This window comes from Aethalodelphis obliquidens, unplaced genomic scaffold, assembly GCF_003676395.1.
Source record: "Aethalodelphis obliquidens isolate GAN/ISIS:26980383/991018 unplaced genomic scaffold, ASM367639v1 scaffold10, whole genome shotgun sequence".
Classification (NCBI taxonomy): domain Eukaryota; kingdom Metazoa; phylum Chordata; class Mammalia; order Artiodactyla; family Delphinidae; genus Aethalodelphis; species Aethalodelphis obliquidens.
The window spans coordinates 41,880,457-41,903,327 of NW_020837954.1; the positions used below are offsets into that span (position 1 = coordinate 41,880,457).

The following is a 22,871-nucleotide window of genomic DNA, read 5'->3' on the forward strand; positions in this document are numbered from 1 at the left end:
GATGTGGGGCCCCGGAACGAACAGGGTCATGGGAACTGGGCTGATGTCCCCATGAAGCTGCCCCAGGAATCTGCCTGGAGTCACCGGGGCCACTTCCCTTGAAGGCTGGGGAGGGGACCCGGGGGAGGCCAGGGCTCTCCCGTGTGCTGACATGTATGTAAGACTGTGGGGTGGCTGCACAGCCCCCAGCCCAACGTACTGACCAAGCAAGTAAGGATCGCAGGTAGCCCCTACTCGTCGGCGAGACGCAGCTGCCACTGTGATGGCGAACGGATCAAGCCCACCTTCATCGTGTTCTCCTCCTGAGTCATCTCGAGATCCTGGGCTCAGAGGCCGTAAGCTTTGATCTGTGTGTCAATCTGTGAACTTGGTGGACGGAGGCCTGTGCTCATGGGATTCTGGAAGGCACGTCCCGCGGGCCTTAAGGGCCTTGGCCGTCCCTCAGAGGCCCCAGGGTCAAAGGGCGCTCCTTTTGGATGAAGTCTAGGGGAGTTCCCGGGTGGGCCTCCCGGGGACTTTTTATAAATATCATCAAATGGGCTGAGAAAAAATTTTATAGAAACAGGCCAAAGGACGACTTCCAAGTGCCAAAGGAAAAGATTACGAGAAATTTGTTGACCCTTCCATGGTTTGTTTTTTTGTTTTTTATGACCCACTTTAAGGTGTATTGTTATACACTGTAATACAAAACAATGTGCTTAGTTTTATATGAGTTATTTGTTTCTAAGTTACGGATTATTAGCCCCGGAGCGCTTAGCTATCCTCAAATGAAACCCTCAGCTATTCCAGGCCAAACTGCCACGCTACTAATCAGCATCAAATTAGCTGGTACAGGTACAGTCTGGAGAGGAAGCAGCCTCCATGCCGGTGACATCCAACAGCCACATGAGGCCAAATGACGCGCCGTGGCGCTGCCACCCACCACCTACAGTCATGCGAGTGCCACGAAGATCTCATCTGTGACATTTGTCGTCAAAAATTTCCCAAATCTAGCTAGAATTGCCTTCCTCCCACAGCTTCCCACTGCCTCATCTTTCTCCATGTCCCAAGTCAGCTCCCTGCCCTGGTGTCCCTGCCAGCGAGGCCCCCAGACACAAGGGAGCCAACCCCGCGGCGCTCTGCCCTGACCCCAGCGACCGACTCTGGCTTTGCCCCCAATCCTCACTCCAGGCAGCGGGACGGACGTGCTCTCCTCTGGAGGCTGCACCGTCACACCATGGAGCGTCGCACAAGCTGTGACCACCTTCCTCCACCTTCCCTGAGCCTTTCAGTTGCAGATCCCCACCACTCAACCCTTAAGAGCCTCAAGCTCCAGTGTCTCCCGCTCGAGAAGCCTCCACGCCCCGCAGCCCTGCAGCGCCCCTCCCCTGCTCAGCTCTGCCGCAGAGCAGGGATTAGGCCACAGCATCACGAGCTTGTTTATTAAGAGCTTTCCCGGGTGGACCATGAATCCCTCGAGGGCAGGAACGGGGTTTCTTTCCCTTAGAAGATTCACAACCAGCTGGCGACAAATGGAAGGCTGCGAACAGCATCATCTACTCCTAAAAGCATCCAGAACCCCCTACAGCAAGTCCGGTTTGTGCCCCAAAAGGCTGTTTCTCAGAAACAGTTCCCAATAGGCCATGAATGTTAAAGCAACAAACAAACGCTGGTTGCCACAAGCCATTCTAAACCCCTCCAGGGGAAGAGGAGGGGAGAGGAAAGCTGAGAAAGGATGAGAACCAAAACCAACGCGTCAGACAGGAGTTGGTCCTCATCTGACTAGGCGCGTCCATCACACACACTGGCATCCGTACAAGTGCAGTACCCACACAGGCACACAAACACGTGTACACCTGCACGCACGCATGTATTAGACTCGGCCGTCTTTCTAGTTCCACCGCCCAAGGCTTGATAAGAGAAAGACAGTGAAGAGGATGCAGGGCACTGGGCGTGGGTTTCAAGGACACTTTCCCCCACTGGCTCCAGACACGGAGACAGTCAAGACAAGAAGAGTCTATGAGTCTGAAAGACTCCTCCTTCTTCCACGGGAGAGGGGCAAGATTCCCCTCCCACCAGCCTGCTGAGCTGTAAGCAGTTGCCTGACTCCTTCGAAGTGGGATGGGAGGGGCAGCTCTGGGTGAAGCTCCTGACCCAGGACGTGAGAGGAACACACCCCCACCCCCACCCCCCCACCCCATCCCCCCAGCTGGTGACCTTGTCCTCATGTATGGACAAAAGGAGCATGAAATGATTGCAACAAGGATGAGTGAGAGGGAATAGGGCATGGGGGGAGGTGGTATGAGATTTGGGAGGGAGAAAAGCAGGCTGCTTCACACACACGCACGCACGCGCACATGCACACACGCGCGCGCGCACGCACACACACACACACACACACACACACACACACTCCCTTCCGAGCATCACCAGCCAGGACACAGGGAAGGCTTCAGAGACAGGGAAGGCCAGTGTCAACGGGCATGAAGCCCAGGAGAGAACCCTGCAGGAGCAGGGGAGGAGGAAGGAGAGCTGGAAAGAGGGGAAAGACCACGGCCGAGAGCTCAGCCTAGCCCTGGGTGCAGGCAAGACTCTGTGCGGTTCTCAGGGCTAGAGGCCCAGTGAGGCAAGTAGATAGATGGTGCGCACATCCTGCCTAAAAGGTGGGGTATAAGAGGGGCCAGAAGAAGCTGACAAGAAAGAGCAGCAGCAGAGGTGGGAAAAAGAGAAAGAAGCAGCAAGAGGCAGGCCAGAGAAGAGGCTGAAAAGGGCTGGGCCTCCTGGGGAGGCTGGGACACCAGGATGGGGAGCCTCCAGGCGGGGCTGTTTCCTGTCAGGCAGTACCCATGAGGCCTGGAAGGAAAGTGAGGAAGGTCTTGGGTGCCCATCCAGGCAGGGCATGGGGCACCTCTATTGCAAAACTGTCATACTTATTCTGTTAGGAGACATTTTTACTGCCATTTGCAAGATTATTTTTGTAAAAAATATTCAAATCTTCATGGTCGATGGTGCACACAGGGCACCCCTGGGTAGTATGCAACCTGCACCACTGTCCCTGGCAGGCCTGGTTGGGAAGGATCAGGCAGGACTCTGAGCCTCTGGACTGGACACCGCGGGGAAGGCAGAAGACTTCGCCCTGCCCTGGCTGCTGGGTAATGTGAGAGGGTAGTCTTGCTTAAGTAGATGGAGGGAGAGAGAGAGACGTGAGGAGGTGCTGGATATTTAAGAGAATAGGCGGGAAGGAGAGCCAAGAACTGTGCCGCCTGGGATAAGGGCTCTCAGCTCAGTCCAGGGGAGGAGCTGAGACCGCAAGCTTCTTTCCCGTTTGTGGCACCTATTATGCCAGCGTGTAGGGACAGAGATGCAGGCCATCCAGAGGCTGGCGTTCTCAGGCATCTTTAAGTGTCCTGGCCAAAGCTCAGAGAGCATCTTGCCCTCCTACAAGGGGCTGGGGTTGCGGTAAGGGGAGGGGGGCTTTTCTAATCCCGCCTTTCATTCCAGGGGCTGCAGTTCCAAGGGGCTGTGGCTGGAGTATCCAGGGAGGATGGAAGAGATGGGCAAAAGGGCGCTGGGAGAGAGGGCGAGGCAGAGGGAGAGCTCACCTTCTGCGCACCGAGAAGGCGTGGCAGTGACATGAAACATTAGGTCACATGGCCTTCCCATCCGGCCTTAGCGTGCCTACACATCTGCACAGAGAAGGAGAAGAGGTTGAGAGAAGAAAGTAGGCAGCAGCGGCGCAGAACAAACCCAAACAGCCATGGTGGACAGAGCACGCGAGACAGACGGACAATGAGGGAATGGGCAGAAAGAGAAAATGAGATGATGGGAGGAGAAAGGGGCTGGGGTGGGAGAGAGATAGGGAAGAGGTGGGGAAAAGGGGGTGGGGAGGGAGGGGCTGGGGAAGGCTGGGCAGAGGGTTGGGGAGGCGGGAGCATCGTCCCATCATGCATTTCAAAACAGGCCACTCAGACTCCATGCAGAGGGTGGGAAATTTGCCTGAGTATGTGGCAGTTCCAAGGCCCAGAGCTGAGAGGGCCAAGCCTGTGGTCTGTCGTCATAGCAACCTGCATGTTGTGCTTCTAGGGTCCTGCCTGTGAGGGGACCTGGGGGAGGGGCGCCTGCCACCCGAGCTAAGCCTGCTAATGAAAATATTCAAATCTTCAGTGTCTGCAGTGTGAATGATGCCTTTGTGGAGTGCAGAACCTGCACAACTGGACTTTAACCTCAGGCCTCCCTGGGCAAACCTGGGTCAGGACACGTGAAGTGTTCACTGCGGCCCACCCTTTCCCATCGTCTCCCCAAGGGGCTGTGCAGAATGACCCCGCACGGGGGCCCCAAGCAAGATATAGAAGGCACCAAGGCCCAACAGGGCTGTGGACGGATTTGCTAAACCACGCCTGTGAGCGGGAGAAAGGCGGGGGCTTCGGGACACCTCTGCAGAACAGGTCGGTGAAGACAGGCGGCGCCTCCCCAGATCTGCCTCTGTAAGGGACGCCTGCTGCTCTGTTAAAGCTATAGCCTCAACAGCGGTGGGCACAGAGGGGCTGCTGCCCACAGCGCTTCCAGACCTCCAGAACCACCCCTGGCTGATCTCACCCATGCCGCCCTTCCTGCTGAAGCCCGCCATCCGGGTCCCAGAAGGTGAGCGCTTTCCCAGTGTTCTCCGAGGCAGTAGAGGAAGATGAGAGAAAGCAGAGGGGCGGGTGGGAGAGGAGTTGAGCAAGAATAACATGCCACGTTGGCACCGGGGGCTGCCGCTACCGAAGAGACAGACCATCGGACCCTGTCGACAAGGAGAGGTGGGGAGAGGAGGGGCGGGAGGGCATGGCTTGGGGTCTGGCATGAGGTGTGCTGGGCAAGGAAGGAGCAGGGGGCCCTGGGTACCTTCTGGGCTCCAGAGAAGGCGTGGTAGAAGCTGGACACGTAAGTCATGATGGCTTTCTCATCCGGGCGGGCTGTTCCGACGATGTCTGTCAAGAAAAATCTGGAGTTAAAGCCAGCTGGTGAACACATGATAAGCTTCCTGATGTGATGGGGAAAGCAGCTCTCAGAACCACCAAGTCTTCTTGCCAAGACGCTGAGCCTGCATCTAACCAGCCATCTGGCATCAGCTTCCACTTATGGGAATGCGAGAGGTAGAGGAAGGAGTGAAATGGTACCCGAGGAAGGAAACAGACAAACCAGAGTAAGGGGTACTCGGGACAGCTGGTCTGGGTTCTACAACAAGTTCAATGCCAGGAACGAAAGGGGTCGGAGGGAAGAGAAAAGTGCGACAGATTAGAAAAGACACAAGAAATAGAACAACGAAATGCCACATGCAGACTCTGTTTGCATCTGGATCAAAACAAAGCAACTAAAAAGAAATAATGGGGAAATTAGATTCTGAACCAGGCAGATGTATCAAGGAACTATTGTCAATTTGCTTGGTGTGAAAATTATTTTATGATTGCATAAGAAAATATTGCTATTTTTAAGGTATGTAATCTGAAGTATGTAGTAGTGAGATGCTGTGATGTCTGAGACTTGCTTTAAAATATTTCAACAAAGAAAACAAAAGCGAAAAAAAAAGGAAGTGTGACAAAACCTCAGTAACTGTTCTATCTGGATGGTGGGTACAGGGAAGCTAATTATATTATTCTCCCTGCTTTTGCATGTTTGAAATTGGCCTTACAACTTGACAGACATTGTCACAAACTATCATATCTTCCATCTGTTCTCCTAAGGGCCCATCCATCTTTCCAAAAAGTCATTTGTATTTCCACAAGTGCCCTCTCTCCCACTCCCTTTCCCCTGTGAAGTCAGGTACGTACATAGACCCCAAACTCAAGTCACCCCTTTGAGTTACTCATCACTGCAAGCTCCCATGTGTGTCCATGATGCACATGATAATAAACTTTTTTTTCCCTCCCCTACAACCACAAAGGACCACTGCACTCCACCCCGGCACCCACTACCCCGACTCCAAGGCCAAGCTGAGGACCATGCACGGGCCGCCCTTTTCGACACCAGCTACCACTTCTCCCTCCAAACCTCAGGGAATCTGTCTGTGGAATCCCTGAGAAACAACTGACCCCCTGGCTCCCCAGATGAAGACCAAGCCTTCTCCCTTCTGGACTCAGGTGCGGGGCCCGCCCTTCCTGGCCGCTGGCCACAGCCGGGAGAAGAGCCGAAGGCCCAGAAGGAAAGCGCCTTTCACCTTCTGCATCCAACATCTTGGGGATGTCCAGGTACTTCTCCGCCACATCGAAGGCCGTGTTCAGGTTTGTAAGTGGGTCGTCCTAGGGGGAGAAGAAGAAGAAGGCGGGTGAGAGGCACAAGAAGTCTCTGGCTACCCCCATCTCAATGATCACCAAGACTGGGGGCGGGGGGACTGCCACATGCCGCGGAGCAACGGAGAGCGCCACAACTACTGAGCCTGTGCTCTACAGCCCGCAAGCCACAACTGCTGAGCCTGAGTGCTGCAACTACTGAAGCCCGCGTGCCTAGAGCCCGTGCTCCAGAGCAAGAGAAGCCACCACAGTGAGATGCCCAAGCACTGCAACAAAGAGTAGCCCCTGCTTGCCTCAACTAGAGAAGAGAAAGGAAAGGAAAGGAAAGGAAAGGAAAGGAAAGGAAAGGAAGGAGGGAGGGAGGGAGGGAGGGAGGAAGAAAGGAAGAAAGAAAGAAAGGAAGAAAGAAAGGAAGAAAGAAAGGAAGAAAAGAAAGAAAGAAAGGAAGAAAGGAAGAAAGGAAGAAAGGAAGGAAGAAAGAAAGAAAGAAAGAAAGAAAGAGAAAGAAATGCAAGCTAAGACCAGGCACTGGCCTGGGAGCCATCAGTCTTGGCTTCTGGTTTCAGCTCCACCACCAGCCAGCTAGCTGGACTGGTAAGTAACCTAACCTCAGTCTCCCCGCCTGTTACTCAAGAGTTGGCCTAGGAGTCTCAAGCCCCTTTGGCGCTCATAGTCCATGAAATCTGGGGCTCCTTCAAACAGCTACAGTCTTCTGACTATATTCTGGCTCTGCTATCTTCTCAAGAAAACTTATTGGGGATCGGTGAGGAGGTGGAGTAATCGGAACCCTCGTGCACTGTTGGTGGGATTGTAAAATGGTGCAGCTGCTGTGGAAAACAGTATGGAGGTTCCTCAAAAAGTTAAACAAAGAACTACTATATGACTCAGCAATTCCACTCCTGGGTCTATACCCCAAAGGACTGAAAGCAGGGACTCAAATAATTTGTACACCCACATTCATAGCAGCATTATACACAATAGCCAAAAGGTGGAAATAACTCAAACGTCCACTGACAGATAAACAGATATGGAATATTATTCTGCCGTAAAAAGAAAAGAGATCCTGAGACGGGCATACTACAACATAGACAACCTGGAAAACATTATGCTAAGTGAAATAAGTCAGACTCAAAGGGACAAATATTATATGATGCCACTTATATGGGTACCTACAAGGGTGGTCAAATTCAGATACAGAAAGTAGAGTGCCAGGGACTGGCGGAAGGGGGAGTGGAGAATGATGGCTTAAAGGGTTCAGAATTTTAGTTTTGCAAGATGAAGAGTTCTGGAGTTGGGTGGTGGTGATGGGTACACACCAGTGTGAATGTACTTAATGCCACTGAACTGTGCACTTAAAAATGGTTAAAGTGGTACTTTAAAAATTATGTATATTTTACCAAATAAAAAAAAAATTTTAATGTGGAAAAAAACCCATAACTTAGTCGGGGGAGTTCCTCACTGGACCTCCCACTCGATTTTTGGTTCCCAGACTAACCCAAAGCAAATGGCTTTGTCAGCCTACCACTCAGCTTCCGCGTTTGCCAAGGTGAGGGTCACAGGGTACAAAAGGATAAATCCATTCATCTGGGACACGTTCAGGAAGAAACTGCTCAAAATAGAGAAGGTGGAGTCCTTCTGGGAAAGTCTCTGACAGCTTCCAGAATAATAAAAAACCACTGTCAAGCAGCAACAGTCATTTCCGTCCAGGCCCTCGGCCATCCTCAGGCCCCGGGTGCACACCCACCTGCCCCCCTCGATTCCCAGGGACCGCCAGGCCCCCCACGCCCACCTAGAGCGGGTGCCGGAAGGAAGTGCTTCCCGGTCACAGCCCTTGGCTCTCCCCTGTTCCCAAGCACCAGAGGCTCTGGCAACCTCTGTGCTTTCTGGAAAGAATCCACGGTTCAGTGGGAACAGGTCTGTGCTGTTTCTGGTTTGTACTGTTGCTACTGAATTAAAGAGAAGGGGAGACAGACACACAGAGACAGGGAGAAATGAAAAGACACAGAGAGGGACAGAGGGTGGGGAGAGGCTGGCCGGGAATGAGACAAAGGCCCCTGGACTCTCACCTCCCAAAAGGCTGAGGCTCCTGGAGTCGGGGGGTGGGGCGGGGGCCGAGACTGAAAAGCCACAGTCAGCACGGACCCCACTTTATATGGGGGTGAGGAACAGCTGTGCACTGGCTGGCTGCTGCCCACCCCGGCCCCCCAAGCAGGGACACAGGCACGTGCACACCTGTCACCACAGGGCATCGGCTGACCGCTAGTGGTACGTGATGATGATACCTTTAAAGAAAGTCTCCGCCTCTAGGATTCCCCCACCTTGGCCCCTGTCTGGTTTGGCCACACAGCTTTCAGGTGGGTCAGGGGGTTCTCAAATCGATTTTTTTTCTCTTTGCAAAGTGGCTGAGTTAGAGGGCTGGGACCCCCCCCATCCCCCAAGAGGTCAGCTGGACCCTCGTCCACATACACCTGGATACCGCCATGCACAGGGCCAGGCAGGGGGGCTCTCTCCTTCGGCAGGTGGGCAGAGGCCCAGCCTCAAGTTTCAGGCCCAGCTTGGGGTTTCTGGAGGGGATAGAAAACTACTCCTTTCCTCCCTCACAAATCCTTTTTGGCGGTTAACCCCACCACACACCCCAAAAGGAGGTTCCGATGCCACAGAGCTGCTGCTGCACCAGCAACATGAAGCCTTGCTTGGCCACTGGGGGCAGAGGCAAGGTGGGGGACTTCACTGAACACTGAGCTCTCCAAGTATCAAGATCAAGGAGACAAATACCAGAACGGTCATTCCTAGAAGCCCTTTGCCAAGAGATTCAAGGACCAACAGGTGACATTCCAACCCAAGCTCCAGACCATACACCGGGGGCACGAGGAGGGCTCCACGGGTGGCCTCTCCCAGGATGTCTGTACCACAGGGCCTCCTGGTGCTGGGATGGGCTGAGACGGAGGATGCCGAGTACAGTCACGGTGTCCCAGACAGACCTCTCCCAGGTCAGGCCAGCAGCTTTAACCAGCCCGGACACTAAGAACCATCACGAGGCTAGACACACAGCTCCCACCTCCCGGTCTGTTCCTCGACATCTTGTTGCTCAAGAAAAGCCCCAGCAACTTCACACCAAAAGCACAGATGAATCAAGCAGCCCTGAAATCCCCAGCCAAACGTCAGCGATGGGGGAAAGCAAGTCATGGCGGGAAGCTGCCCAGGACTGTAGAGCAAGCCTCGGACAAGGCTGGGACAGATGTCTCTAAAAATACGCAATATCTTAAATTACGGAAGTAATATATGCACCTTGCACAACCCAGAAAAACAGAAGGGGAAAAGGCCACTTGGTATCCCTTCATCCTAACAATTGCTTTCGTGGTTCTGATATTTCTCCTGGCAGGTTGGGCACGTCAGCAAGTACCTATGTGCTATGCACATACATACTCAGGCAGCCCTGATAGAGCAGGTGTTTTACTCTTACTTCTAGAAGGGTTGTCTCCTCAGCTCGTCTAAGGAGACTTCACACTGGGCCATGGGCTCTCAGAACAGGGGTCCCAGTCCTGCCCATCACCCACCCAACCAAGGGGGACCAGTCGGTAGGAGCTGCTGGGGGAGGGGACAGGAGAGTCAGGTGAGCACACGTACCTTCCGCAGCTTCCCGTAGTCAATCAGCTCAGGCCGGTGTCGGTGAATCAAGGCACAGAAGCCGAGGCCGTCCTTCCAGCTACCCGGGGGAGAGAAGGGGGGGCAAGCTGGTGAGTTGGGCCAAGCGGTAGGGGCAAAGCACTAAGCAGGGGTCTTCTTTTTTCCAGAGATGAGTACATAACCCTTCAGAGCAGGAGCTGGGAGAAGATACCATGGGAAGGAACTGTCTTCCTGCCACGATCCCAGGCACTGGGGTACAACACTGTGGGGCTTGGTAAGTTGAGACACACCTGCCACATCCAACCCTACCCGCCCCCAAGGTCCAGGGCCCTCGTCTGCTCTGTTCCAGAGCCCCAGGCTAGAACTTCCCAGACACGCTCCTTGGGGGTCTCCAAGGGCATCAACCAAAGGTGTATCAGGCAGTAGCTAGGAGGGACAGGGCTCCTCTCCAGGAGGAAGGGGGCATCAAACGGCGACACTCCCTTCCCAGAAAAGCGACTTCTTCCCCAAGTGTCTTTGTTCTGTTCTAGAGCTAAGACTGACCCAGCCAACGGGGTCCTTGGGGGAAGCAGCCCAGGTTCTGCAAGGGTCCCTCAGACCCCAGCCACTCACCTTATGTGGAAGTTCTGGATGTTGACGTTTTTGTAAGGGGCTGTCTTTCTCTGACACCACAAGAGCAGCCCTTCCTTCGCTGAAGTCTCTGTGGGGAAGGGAATGACGGGCAGAGAGGTCAATGGCTGGCTTGGTGGAGGGAGGGGCGTGGGCTCATGGAGGTCCCACCGTGACCACAGGGTCCATGTTCTTTCACACAGGGGGTCCACACAAAGACCCCTAGATTTCAACCCTGCTGCTACCAGGCCAAAAATCTACTTCCTTGACAAAGTTTGAGAACTTATTTGAGAAACATAGAAGTAAGCTAGGAAGCGTTTCATAACTGGCCACCTTACACATTTAAATACTGAGAAAATGGCTTTTCAAACTTTCAGAATATCTCCCCGTCACTCCCTTTTATGCAAAGAAATGGCAACAATACAAAATAAGCTGGCAACTTATGTCAGGTGGCCACTTTGGGGAGGAAGGTTTGATTGGTCTGTGAAATCTGAAATTCATGAATCTTCAGATAGGGGCCCCATGTACCCTGTGGAGGGCACACAGCCATGTGGGAAGAAAGCATTAGGACTTCCGGTTGCATTTAGTGTTCATCTAAAAAAAAAAATGGTTTCCTTATATTTAATGCATGGATCAACACTGTTGCTGTGTGTAAAGCAGACATGTATCAGTAAGATAGGGCAGGTATCTGAGAGGACCCCAGAAGCTCCCAGCCCAGGAGGGCTGCAAACTGCACCGCCCCAATGTGTTCATGGCTGTGAATTGCAGGTTATAGTACTCAGTAAAGTGGGTTTGTGGATGATCTCATTTACTTTCGATTCACAAAATGGACTTTAAAATGATGTTAAACAATTCCTGCAAAGATAATATAATAATTCAAGCACAAGAAAACGATTAAAAAAATCAGCAAAGCTAACGCTTCTGCTTTTAGTTCAAGCTCTTTGTCAGTCACATTACAAGATGAAAAAACGATTTAATCAGAACTGACAAGATGTCTACCCAAAAGAATAAACTCATCAAGAAAGCTATTTGAAAACCAGATTTATATCTATTATCACTAACAAGCACCATGCCCTAAGTGACTCCTGAGGGTATCTTTTTAACCACTTCAGCCCTAAATACCAGGTATCTATAAACCAAACTTAGAATTTCACATTGCTGTATCACCAAGTGTCAAACCAAGATTTCCATAACAAAGCAATTTAATCCACATTGTTCTCATTAAAAATTATTTTGAACAAAAATCTTTTCAAGATTTGATTTCTAGGCCATTAAAATGAATTAAAAATATTTTTAAAATATCTCCACCTCATCTTTAAAAAATTTGGTTTGGTGTGTTTTATAATATGCATAGAAATACATGCATATAATTTAGTGCAAAATAAATACACACGTATCAGACATAAAGCTCAAAAACTGCTGGAGTGTGAAATCAAAAGTTTAGAGAGATCACTGCCCCAGACCATGGTGGTCCCTTGCAGATCTACAAGGTGGCCACCAGAGGGTGCTACAGGAGCAAAGTGGAGGACCCGGTGTCCGCTCACCCTCCTGTCACTCCCTCCTGACTGCTATTCCCCTACCCTTTCAGATTTAACAACCCAAGAGCCAAGTGGGGTGTCTCCAATACACTTCCCCACAGCAACCTTGGGCTTTCTAAGTGAGGGGTTTCTCTGGGGCCAACACATCTATGGGGACCAGCACTCCAAACAGTTCTTACTTCCCTGTAGACTAGGAGAGCGCACAGATGCCAGCGATGGGTAAGCGGCCCAGGATGTGGCCCATGATCAAGGCCCTGTTGCCCCGGGGATCAGGGAGGAAGACGTGATGGTGAAGGCACGGGAGAGGTGGAAGCCTGGGCATGGCATGGAACAGAGCAGAAGACCTACCTTCCACGGAGATGTCCTGGATGGCAAAGCGGAGGATGATGGTCCAGATCATGCCCAGGGTCATTTTCACATTCCCATCCACGATTTCTACAGACACAGCAGTAGGACACATTAAGAAGGGTCTCAGCAGGAACAGAGTCCACACTCCCTGAGTGCCCATGTCACTCCGTGAGCCACTTAGGAAGTCAATGACCACAAACTCCACTTCTAGAGGGAAGTCTAAAAATTAGTGCAATTACATGTCACAGGTGTCAGGAAGGAAGTCTACTTGGGGGCGTCTTGGGGGCACCAGGAGAGTAGTCAATTCGACTGGGTACAACAGGAAAGGCAACAGAGAAGGGGGTGTCTTAAACCCTGAGTGGTGCCCACCAGCCTAACAGAGAAGAGGGACAGAATTTCTATACCATCACAAATGTCCTGGCACCTCTGTGAGCTGAGGACCTCTGGGCAAGCACAGCTCTCAGAACAGGCATCCACAGCTGGAAAGCCAGTGCAGGCAACAGAAATTAACCAACCCAACAAAGGTTTATAAACTGCCACTGGAAGGATCCATTAACTCACAAATCAAGTTCACGATGCCACTAGCTGGGTATTTTTTAATAAAAAACAAACAACAGCTTCAAGATCACAATTAAGAGGTACCCCACTATGGGTTTCCCTGGTGGCACAGTGGTTAAGAATCCACCTGCCAATGCAAGGGACACGGGTTTGAGCCCTGGTCCGGGAAGATCCCACATGCCACGGAGCAACTAAGCCCGTGCGCCACAACTACTGAGCCTGTGCTCTAGAGCCCGCGAGCCACAATTACTAAAGCCCGCGTGCCTAGAGCCCGTGCTCCGCAACAAGAGAAGCCACCGCAATGAGAAGCCCACGCACCGCAACGAAGAGTAGCCCCCACTCACTGCAGCTACAGAAAGCCCGCTCACAGCAATGAAGACCCAACGCAGCTAAAAATAAATAAAATTTTTTTAAAAAATGAATAAAATCTATCTTTAAAAAAAAAAGAGATACCCCACTAAATTCAGTCTAAGCAGCACTTTCTAGACTTTTTAAAAAATGTTATAAATTCTATGAAGTAATTTTTTTTTTTTCTGTACCAGACTCAAAGGCAGGGAATACAAAGATATATAAGCCCTGTCTTCAAGGAGCCTAAGACATGGAGTCATTTATAGTCTTGGGGGTTGAGAAGGGTAACAATCAAATGCAGACTCCTTACCCTCACCTGCTTCCAGGCCAGAAGATGGTAACCTGGCCCCATGGTGAGGTACTCTCAGTTAAGACTCAGGCATACACAGAATATCTCGTTTTTTCCTACCTGCAACACTAGTGTTAGGGGAGACCCAACAAAACCATAAGAAGGGGCAACTTCCAGGGACTCCTAATCCCCTGAGCCCACATCCACTTGGGTTTGCTTCCCACAAAACAAACCCCTTAAACAAGAGTGGATTCCACTACGGAAATTAAGATTTCATCCCCTTCCTCAAAAGGGAGGGCAAAATTGCATGCAAGGCGAAGGCACTGAGCAGTGATGCCTGGCCACAGCAGCTTCTGGTGGGGACAGTGGGTAAGTCTGCTGAGCCTGCATCAGGGTGCCGAGTAAAGGAAGCACAGTGTCCACTTTGGACTTGGGACAGGATGTGACTCTTCCTGTAAAGAAGGGGGTTTGAATGCCCCTCCCAGAACCCTAGGCATCCGCAGGACAATGATCCAAGTCGGAGAACCTGAGTTAGAGAGACAGAGAGCTGTAGCAGCATACGACCATCCTCCTTAATAACTAAAACAGCCGGCTGCACTTTGCAGAGCAGGCTTGCGGGGAGTGGGAGTAGTCAGTTAATCAGTCAAGAATCAGGTCCTTGTAAAGCAACTGTGCTCCACAGAAAATTAAAAAAAAAAAAGAACCAGTTCCTGAACGTTTGATATTTTTCAAATGCCCTTTCATTTGTGACTCCCAATGGTTTTGCATCTGTAATGTTCAAAGTGTTTATATAAATTGATAAAAGTCTAAACTCATAATACACAAGTAGGCAAAAGACATGAATACACTTCACGAAATACAAATAACCAATTTGTAAGAATGTCAATCTCACTTGGAATTAAAGTTATAAGATACCATTTCCCGGCTATTAAATTAGCAAAGTTGAAAAACAGCGAACACACACCAGGGTGGTAATAAGGCTACCATACTGTGGCTAGAAGTTTTTAAAAAAACAAAAAATACCTTTCTGGGAAATAACGTGGCAATAGGGAGCAAGCATCTTGAAGTTGCTCAACTTTTTGAGAAAAAAATTCTCTCTCTAGCCCAAGCCAGTGGAGTGAAATACAGAGTAAGGCTGCTGTGAAGGCCCTTGCTGCCAGGGTATTTATCATGACCACACACTGGAAACCCTGTGGAGGTGCAAAGTACGAGGCATGACTGAGCAAATCCCCAGACTTGTCACCTCTCTGCTCAAAACCTCCACTCAGAGCCAAAGGCAGTGGCTGGTGGGGCCTCTGGGACCCCTCCTCCCTCTACCCCTCCAGTCACACGGCCTCCCTGCACCTCTCCCTGGTCCTGGGATACCCCTCACCTCCCTCCTGTTTCCACTCACCCTTCATCTTCTCACTGAGACCTTCCTGGACCTCCCATTTTACTTTTCTACAACCGACATATATATTTTCTTCTCCCTCTTCTAGAACGTAAGCTCCCTGAGGGTAAAGATTTTTTGTTTTGCATCACTGCTTAAGAGCCCAGCATTGTCCCTGACACAGAAAAGGCCCTCCATCGACATTTGTTGAATGAATGAACAAATGAATGAATGAATGAATAGGACACTGGAGGACACTAACCACAGGTGGGCGAGCGGGCAGAGAACATAAGAGCACTTGGGCTCCTCCAGGACCGCACCCAGGTCTGGAACAGAGCACAGCTGTGCTCACCAAACAGACAATTAGAACATAATTGAAAATGATGTTCACAAGTTTTTAATGACTTGGGGCCGGTGTCCCCACCCCCAGCCGCCCCATTTGTGAAGATCAAAATATCCCAGCCGGGCTTCCCTGGTGGCGCAGTGGTTGAGAGTCCGCCTGCCGATGCAGGGGACACGGGTTCGTGCCCCGGTCCGGGAGGATCCCACATGCCGCGGAGAGGCTGGGCCCGTGAGCCATGGCCGCTGAGCCTGCGTGTCCGGAGCCTGTGCTCCGCAACGGGAGAGGCCACAACAGTGAGAGGCCCACGTACTGCAAAAAAAAAAAAAAATCCCAGCCTCCTGCTGGCCGTGAGCTCAGTGTCCTCCCAGCACCAAGGAAGACAAGGCAGCTTCTTCTCTGGGTCTCGCCTACTTACGTCTCTCCTCCTTCCACAGAAACACCCAAGCCCTGGGGGTGTTGCTTACTGAATTCTAACTCCTACCAAAGAAGCAGTTTCACTCCAGAAAAAAGGGGGGCCAAGGACAGGCAAAGAGAGTGGTGTGTGTACAGTTAACAGCCCATGTACCACCCATCCCCAGGGCCCACCTGATTCCCCACACACCCTCAGAGTGTAACCCTCCCCAGAGGGCTCTCCTGCCCTGGTCCCGAGAACGGCAGATCCTTTCCCCAGGCATCTCTGTTTGGAGTAAGGCTGCCCATCTCATAGGCATCTATATGGCCTGAAATGCTGGGTCCAAAAGAAGGGTTCCAAGGCCACAACTGGGCCCCTGGGGGAAAAACCACGACGCTAGATTAACAATGTCTGGGACTTCCCTGGCGGTCCAGTGGTTAAGACTTTGCCTTCCAATGCAGAGGGTGTGGGTTCGATCCCTGGTTGGGGAGCTAAGATCCCACACGGCTTGTGGCCAAAAAACCAAAACATAAAACAGAAGCAATATTGTAACAAATTCAATAAGGACTTTAAAAATGGCCCACATCAAAACAATCTTTAAAAAACCAAGCCAAACCAAAAAAGCAGTGTCGCTGTGGGTGTGGGAAGAAGCCATTCCTAGACCACAGCTACCTGTGAAGCTGTTCACATCCTGATTTTACTCAGAACCTGCCTGTCCCCTGGCCCCAGTCCGGGGACGCAGTCACTGAGCAGTATTCAGACGGTGGCATGAATGATGCCGAAGGAACTCCACGTGATAGAAACTAGAACCCTGGGGGTCACCACCTCCCAAGACCATTGGGTTTAGCTACTGCACCCGCCGCCCCCTCCATCCTAAGGACAGATGCTCAATCTTGGAGCCCACCCCCAAGCTCTAGCGCCCAAAGCCATCAAGCTTTCCCTGCCTCAAGATCTTCAAAGGAAAAATCCTTCTCAGGTGCCCTCATCTGGTTAAATCCCACCACTCACCCACGTCAAGTCCCAACCCCGTGAAGTCTAGACATTCTAGAATCAAGTATCACACAAGAAACCCCAAGGATCTATTCTAACCCCTGCCGCGGTGTGGATGCTTCTTGCCCCTGGCCTCCATCTTTGGGGGCAGGGAGCCCGTACCTTTCCCAGAGCACCCACTGCATCCCCTGAGGTTCTGTATGTTATCCACAGTCAGCCTGCCCACAGGGTCTCCCTTCCGGGCCTGGTTCTGCACATCAGAGTCAGTCAGAGTCGAGACCTTGCCCCACGTGATAACCCTTCAAAGGTCTGGGGCCTTTCACCTGGGCTGGGCCTGGTCCCCAGGGCACCCCAGCCAGAACAACTGGCAACATCTCCCCCACCCCACCCCCAAGAGGGCTCCTTCCAGGTGATCCATTCCACTGCCTTTTATAGTCTACAGCAGTCAACTTCACTTCATTAAAATAAACAAAACCCATTCAGGGCCTCATCCAGTTTCCTGGCTCAGCAGAGCGGCCGTCCTGGCATGATCTTGGTGCTCAGCTTTTTTTTGTTTTCTTTTTTTAAATTTATTGGAGTGTAGTTGACTTACAATGTTGCGTTAGTTTCAGGTGTACCCCAAAGTGATTCAGTTATACATGTACATATATTCATTCTCTTTCAGATTCTTTTCCTATATAGGTTATCACTTCAGCTTGACACGGGAGCGAGGATCTCAGAGGGAAGGCTTGGCCTGAAGGCAGCGAGAAGGTAGGGAATGGCTCATTTTAAGGAGGCTTTAGAAATCTTTTGAGAAGCGAGGCTGGTGCCGAAGGAGCTAGAAAACTCTGGCCAGCTAGGTTAGGTGACTCCCCAGAGACCAGAGGGGGGTCGTGAGCGTTCACACCCATGTCAGTCTTTGCTCCTTACCCCTCTGTCGAGACAACACAGCCAGCTTGACCTGCCACTTCAGAGCTGAGGAAAATCAGACATGAAATTTCTGTCCTGGGCCCCTGCAGAGGAGGCAGCAAAGCCTTGGGGTGATGGGAGAGCTTCAGACCTCAGCTCCAGAGCCCAAACCCCCGGGGTTTACTGGCTCTGCCATATGGAAGCAGTCTGGCCCAGAGCCTGTACTACACACTTCCATTCCATCAACTTCTTCGAGCCTCAGTTTCCTTGACTGTAGAATGTGGCTGGTGACATGACAAGCCTGTTAAAGTATCCTGTCTAGTCAGCCACAGATCTGGAACTCAGCAAGTGCTATTCTCGCCCATCTTCTCCTTTCTTCCTCCCCTTTGGTATTCAGAGTCTTTACAAATATATTTTTTTAGGTAGTTGTTAAATGTTCCTTTCTAAAAATCTGGATTTCTGGCTTCTTTTGAAAAATTGGAAGATCTAGCAATGCTTGAAGAGTATTCCCACACAGCAACAACTGACCAGATCTACATGGCAGCTGCCCTGCTTAGAAGGGCATGTTCTCCCCTCTTCTCCCCACTCATCCCTACCGCTCACCCCAGCCCACATCATACGTCCTCTACTTCCCTGTTCCACTGAGCATCTGAGCGTGCACCAGACGACCTGAGTGGCAATTTCTTTGGCTTCCCATACCTGCTTGGTTGAAACTTTTTCTGCCAAGTCTTTTATTTTTTTATTTATTTATTTTTTTTTGCGGTACGCGGGCCTCTCACTGTTGTGGCCTCTCCCGTTGCGGAGCACGGGCTCCGGACGCACAGGCTCAGCGGCCACGGCTCATGGGCCCAGCTGCTCCGCGGCATGTGGGATCTTCCCGGACCGGGGCACGAACCCGCGTCCCCTGCATCGGCAGGCAGACTCTCAACCACTGTGCCACCAGGGAAGCCCATTCTGCCAAGCCTTGATTCCTCCCTAAGAGAACAAACTATTCTTTTCTTCTTAACAGGCAGCGATTATTTTCCCACTCACAGAGCAAAGTATCCTGCTACGCACAAGCCCTTCGAACGTTTACTGAGCACTGACTGTGTGCATCACGCTGCTAGGAGCTGGGGCCACAAGGATGTAGAAGACGTGATCCCTGCCTCACAGCTGAGGGGTGGGATGCATAAGGCACCACCTGTGATGGCCTCAAGTACTAGTCTGAGTCCCTGGTAAGGCAGGGGTCAGCAAGCTTTTCCTGTAAAGGGCCTGATAGGAAATATTTTCGGCTTTGCAGGCCATATGGTCTCTGTCGCAACTATTCAATTCCGCCTGTAGCAGGAAAGCAGCCAATGATATGTAAACAAATGGGTATGGCCGTGTTCCCCTAGTTACAAAAACCCAGGTCAGCCAAGCTGGACCCCGTGGACTGCGGTCTGCCAACCGCTGTGCTCCAATTTCTCAGTTTGATGTTGATATATCAAATCCCTCAATTGCTAGAAAAAAAGAGGAGGACTTTAAAGTCATCAACCAGAGAAGAGATCAGCTCCTGCGGATTTACTGAAGCAAGACCCTCCAACCTCTGCAAGGAAAGGCCACCCTCTGGGGTATTTCTCTGGAGTCACTCAGACCTGAATTTGAGTTCTGGCTTTACCACTTGCTGATGATGGGACTTGGGACAAGTTAATCTCGTCAGGCATGTATTTTCCTTTTGTAAAATGGGGATAATAATTAGAGCCACCTCATAGGGCTGGTGAGGGTGAAATGAGATCACTGGTGCAAAGGGCTTCAGCACAGTACCTGCTGCAGAGCAAGTGATCAGTAATCACAGCCAGGCTTGTATCTACAGTGAAGAAGTGAATGAATGGAGATGGTGTCTCACTCACCTTCTGATCTCTGGCACCATACAGCAGATGCCCAATGCATTGCAGAATCCCTAGGACACAGTTCTGACGGGGCCTAGTTATGGTATTTTATTCTCATCACCTCACGACCCTCCCTAAATCCTTCAGAACCATTACAGTGCACACAAGAAATTGTGCAACCTCCTTTTAACCATTAAGAACATGCTAATAATGGTTTAGACTGAGCTTTAAACAATTTTTTTAAATTGAAGTAAAGTTGATTTACAATCTTGTGTTAGCTTCAGGTGTATAAACAATTTTTTTGTAAGTAAAGGGCAAAGAGGCAAGAAGCTGCTCTGCCGGGAAATGATATTAGAAATGTTCCTAAAGGCGTGTGGACAGCCATCCTGCAGGGGGCTGCCTCCACCCAGCCAGTGTCTGCACACTCTCCCCAGACCACAGAACTCTCTGCTTGGGACAGCGCGATGCAGCCAGGCCTGTGGAAGAGGGAGGTGGCATTCCACACAGGTATATCCCACAGCGCTAGGATTCCGCGGAGGGGTTGCCAAGGTGCTGAGATTGGATGGAAAGTGCTGTTTTTACATGAAGGATCCACGGGGTCGACCAGATGGAGGTGCTGGGAGCCCTACTTCCAAATGCCCCCAGGGATGTCTAGAAGTGGGTGGGACATAAGAGTGGGTCTAGGAGTCAGGCTGGAAAAGGCCGAAAGAACCAGGAAGTTGTGGGGTGGGGAGAATCCCACTCCGGGGGGCAGCCAGGGGCAGGCCTTACTCACCTTCAGCTCCTATGGACACCAGCTTGACCCCCTTGCTGGCTATGAAGTCCAGGGCCTTGTTGACATTGGAGATCTTGTGCACCCTCATTTTGCCTCTCTCCGGCTTGGCCAAGCGTTCACCTGAACACAGACCGAGAGGGAGGGACAGGAAGTGAGATGCTATTCTCCGACTCCTCAGGTCTAAACTGCTTGCAGCCACTCAACAAGTCTGTATCAAGCCCCTAACATATGCCAAAGACTTGGCTGTGTGCTGGGAATGCGGGGGTGCACAGAACAGTTTGCTGCCTTCATACACTTATGGTCCAGGAGGAGAGACAGATCTTCATCAGAGAAACACATAAATGAACAAGCAGCCAGAGGGTAAATTCTTAAAATAAATGCTTTAAAAGAGACACAGCAGAGGAGGGCAGGCAGGAGGGCGAAAGAGTTGTGAGGTGGTCAGGGGAGGCCTCTGAGTGGGAGGCAGCCAGGCCCAGACTGCAGGGACTGGTGACCAAGGCAGAAGGAACAGCACATGCAAAGGCCCCGAACTCCTAGCCTAGATTGTTCTGGCCTGGGGGAGTGCTTGGGTCACTCTAGAGTATTCTGGAAGAGTTCCCTGTGCTCTGCCAGTCCTCTCTCATTTGAGCACCGCTGCTCTTGTCCGGTTACTGCCTCCCAGGGGTACCCTCGGCTCAGCTCTGAGTCAATCCCCCACCGTCACTCCACAGCCACTCCCCCACCTCACCCCACCCCTCCAGCTTCCACAGGGGAGCCCCTGCTGCTCAGGCTTTTCGGTCAGAAGCTCCCGGGAAACGGGTGTTGAGGAGCAGGTTCTCCAAACACCCTGTTAAGAGCATAGACCAGAGGTGTCCAGGGACCTCCTGAAACCATCTGAAAAATGCGTATGTACAACATGTGTGCCCACATCTGGGGAAGGGGCACACAGCGTTCAGAGTCTCTAAGAGGTCAGGGACCCTAAAAGGCTGAGAACCACCATCCTAGGACCTGAAATTCAGGACCCTTGCACCTGCCACGGTCTCCAGCCCAGCCCAGCAGTGCCCTCCCCGCTCCCTTCCGAGCACATCGACAGTCTGGCTGAGAGATCTCGAGGGGCAGGGTGGCCCTGATGCTGGGCCATGCCCACCCTGTCAGAGCGGCATTTCTCTGGGGGGCCTCCCAACTCCCCAGGGGGCCCCCCAGCTTCTAGAGAACAGAATTCCTGCCACAGATGTCATTTGGCCGAGCAGCTCCCAGGGAAGCACAGCTGGGTTTTTATTATTAAATCAAGACTTTCCGCTCACGGCTTTCCCAAGGCTGTGGCCATTGCCCCCCTCTCTGGCAAGGAACCCTACCGCCCTCCTGAGCAGATGAGATGCCGCAGGGCTCCCCCCGATAGGATGGATGGAGGCAGCACCTCGTGCCCCCTAGAGCCCCAGCCCTTAGGTCCTGCTAAGCCTGAGTTCGTCAGCCAGCCCACCAGCCACGTACACTGGCTGGAATGGGGCTTCTCCAAGACAGTGGAGGCAGCAAGGATAGTGGTTCTGGGACTTCAATCAGCACAGAACCACCAGGAGGACCTGCTAACTGCAGACGTCCAGTCCCCTTCCCCTGCTTCCTGAGTTTCTGATTTAGGAGGTCTGGGGTGTGGGCTGGGAACCTGCATGTGGCCAAGCAGTCCTGCTGATTCTGCTGGGTGGTCCAGGGACCACACTCAGAGGACCTCTGCAGGGAGCACCCTCTTCCTTTCTCCTGTTATCCTACCCATCTCCAGAAACGCTCAAGGAGGAAAAGGCAACATCTCGGTGACTCAATCTCTCCCCGCCCCACAGATGTGCACAGGCTGGCCCGTTCAGTGAGAGCATCTGGTGGGTACGCGGAAAAGCCCAGCGGGCAGTCAGTCACTCTAATATTTGTTGAGCATCACCTACGTGCCAAGTACAGGTCTAAGCACTTGGGATACAGATGAGACTGTCACCACCCTAAGGGGCTCAGTGCGCAGTGAGGAGAAAACACATGAGCCAAAAATGATCCTGCTGCATGGCAAATGACACACTAGAGGAATCAACAGCCTGTTCTAGGAGCCCAGAGGAGGGCAGCCACTCAAAGCACGAGTGAGGGTGGGGGGTGGGGGGCGGTGGTAGTCAGGGAAGCCTTCCTGGAGGAAACGCCTAAGCTGAGTTTTGAAGAACGAAAAAGAACAATGCCAGGTTTGTTTAAACTAAGAAATGTTGGAAGAGAGGTCGGGAAAGACACTCTAAAAAGCAGAAGAAAACATATGGCAGTTCCTAAAAAAATTAAATATAGAATTACTCTAGGACCCAGCAATTCCACTTCTGGGTACATACGCAAGAGAACTGAAAGCACAGACTTGAACAGATATCTGTACACCATGTTCTTAGCGGCATTATTCACAATAGCCAAAAGGTGGAAACGACTCAAGTGTGAATTGACAGATGACTGAATAAACGAAATGTGGGATATATATACACGATGGAATATTATTTGGCCTTAAAAAGGAAGGAGCGCTTCCCTGGTGGCGCAGTGGTTGAGAGTCCACCTGCCGATGCAGGGGACACGGGTTCGTGCCCCGGTCCGGGAAGATCCCACATGCCGCGGAGCGGCTGGGCCCGTGAGCCATGGCTGCTGAGCCTGCGCGTCCGGAGCCTGTGCTCCACAACGGGAGAGGCCACAACAGTGAGAGGCCCGCGTACCGCAAAAAAA

General features: G+C 51.7%; 1 protein-coding gene across 5 annotated transcripts in view; it reads right to left on the minus strand.

Moving 5' to 3' along the window:
- Positions 1-22,871, minus strand: part of ACTN1 (actinin alpha 1) — a 95,960-nt gene that overhangs the window by 18,472 nt on the left and 54,617 nt on the right. For all 5 annotated transcript variants that reach the window (XM_027111597.1, XM_027111595.1, XM_027111596.1 and 2 more), the window contains 6 exons: positions 20,169-20,288; positions 12,371-12,457; positions 10,488-10,575; positions 9,876-9,954; positions 6,176-6,257; positions 4,864-4,949 (listed from right to left, as the gene is read on the minus strand). In XM_027111597.1, the coding sequence (XP_026967398.1) occupies positions 4,864-4,949; positions 6,176-6,257; positions 9,876-9,954; positions 10,488-10,575; positions 12,371-12,457; positions 20,169-20,288 (542 nt within the window). The remainder of the gene's footprint in view (positions 1-4,863; positions 4,950-6,175; positions 6,258-9,875; positions 9,955-10,487; positions 10,576-12,370; positions 12,458-20,168; positions 20,289-22,871) is intronic.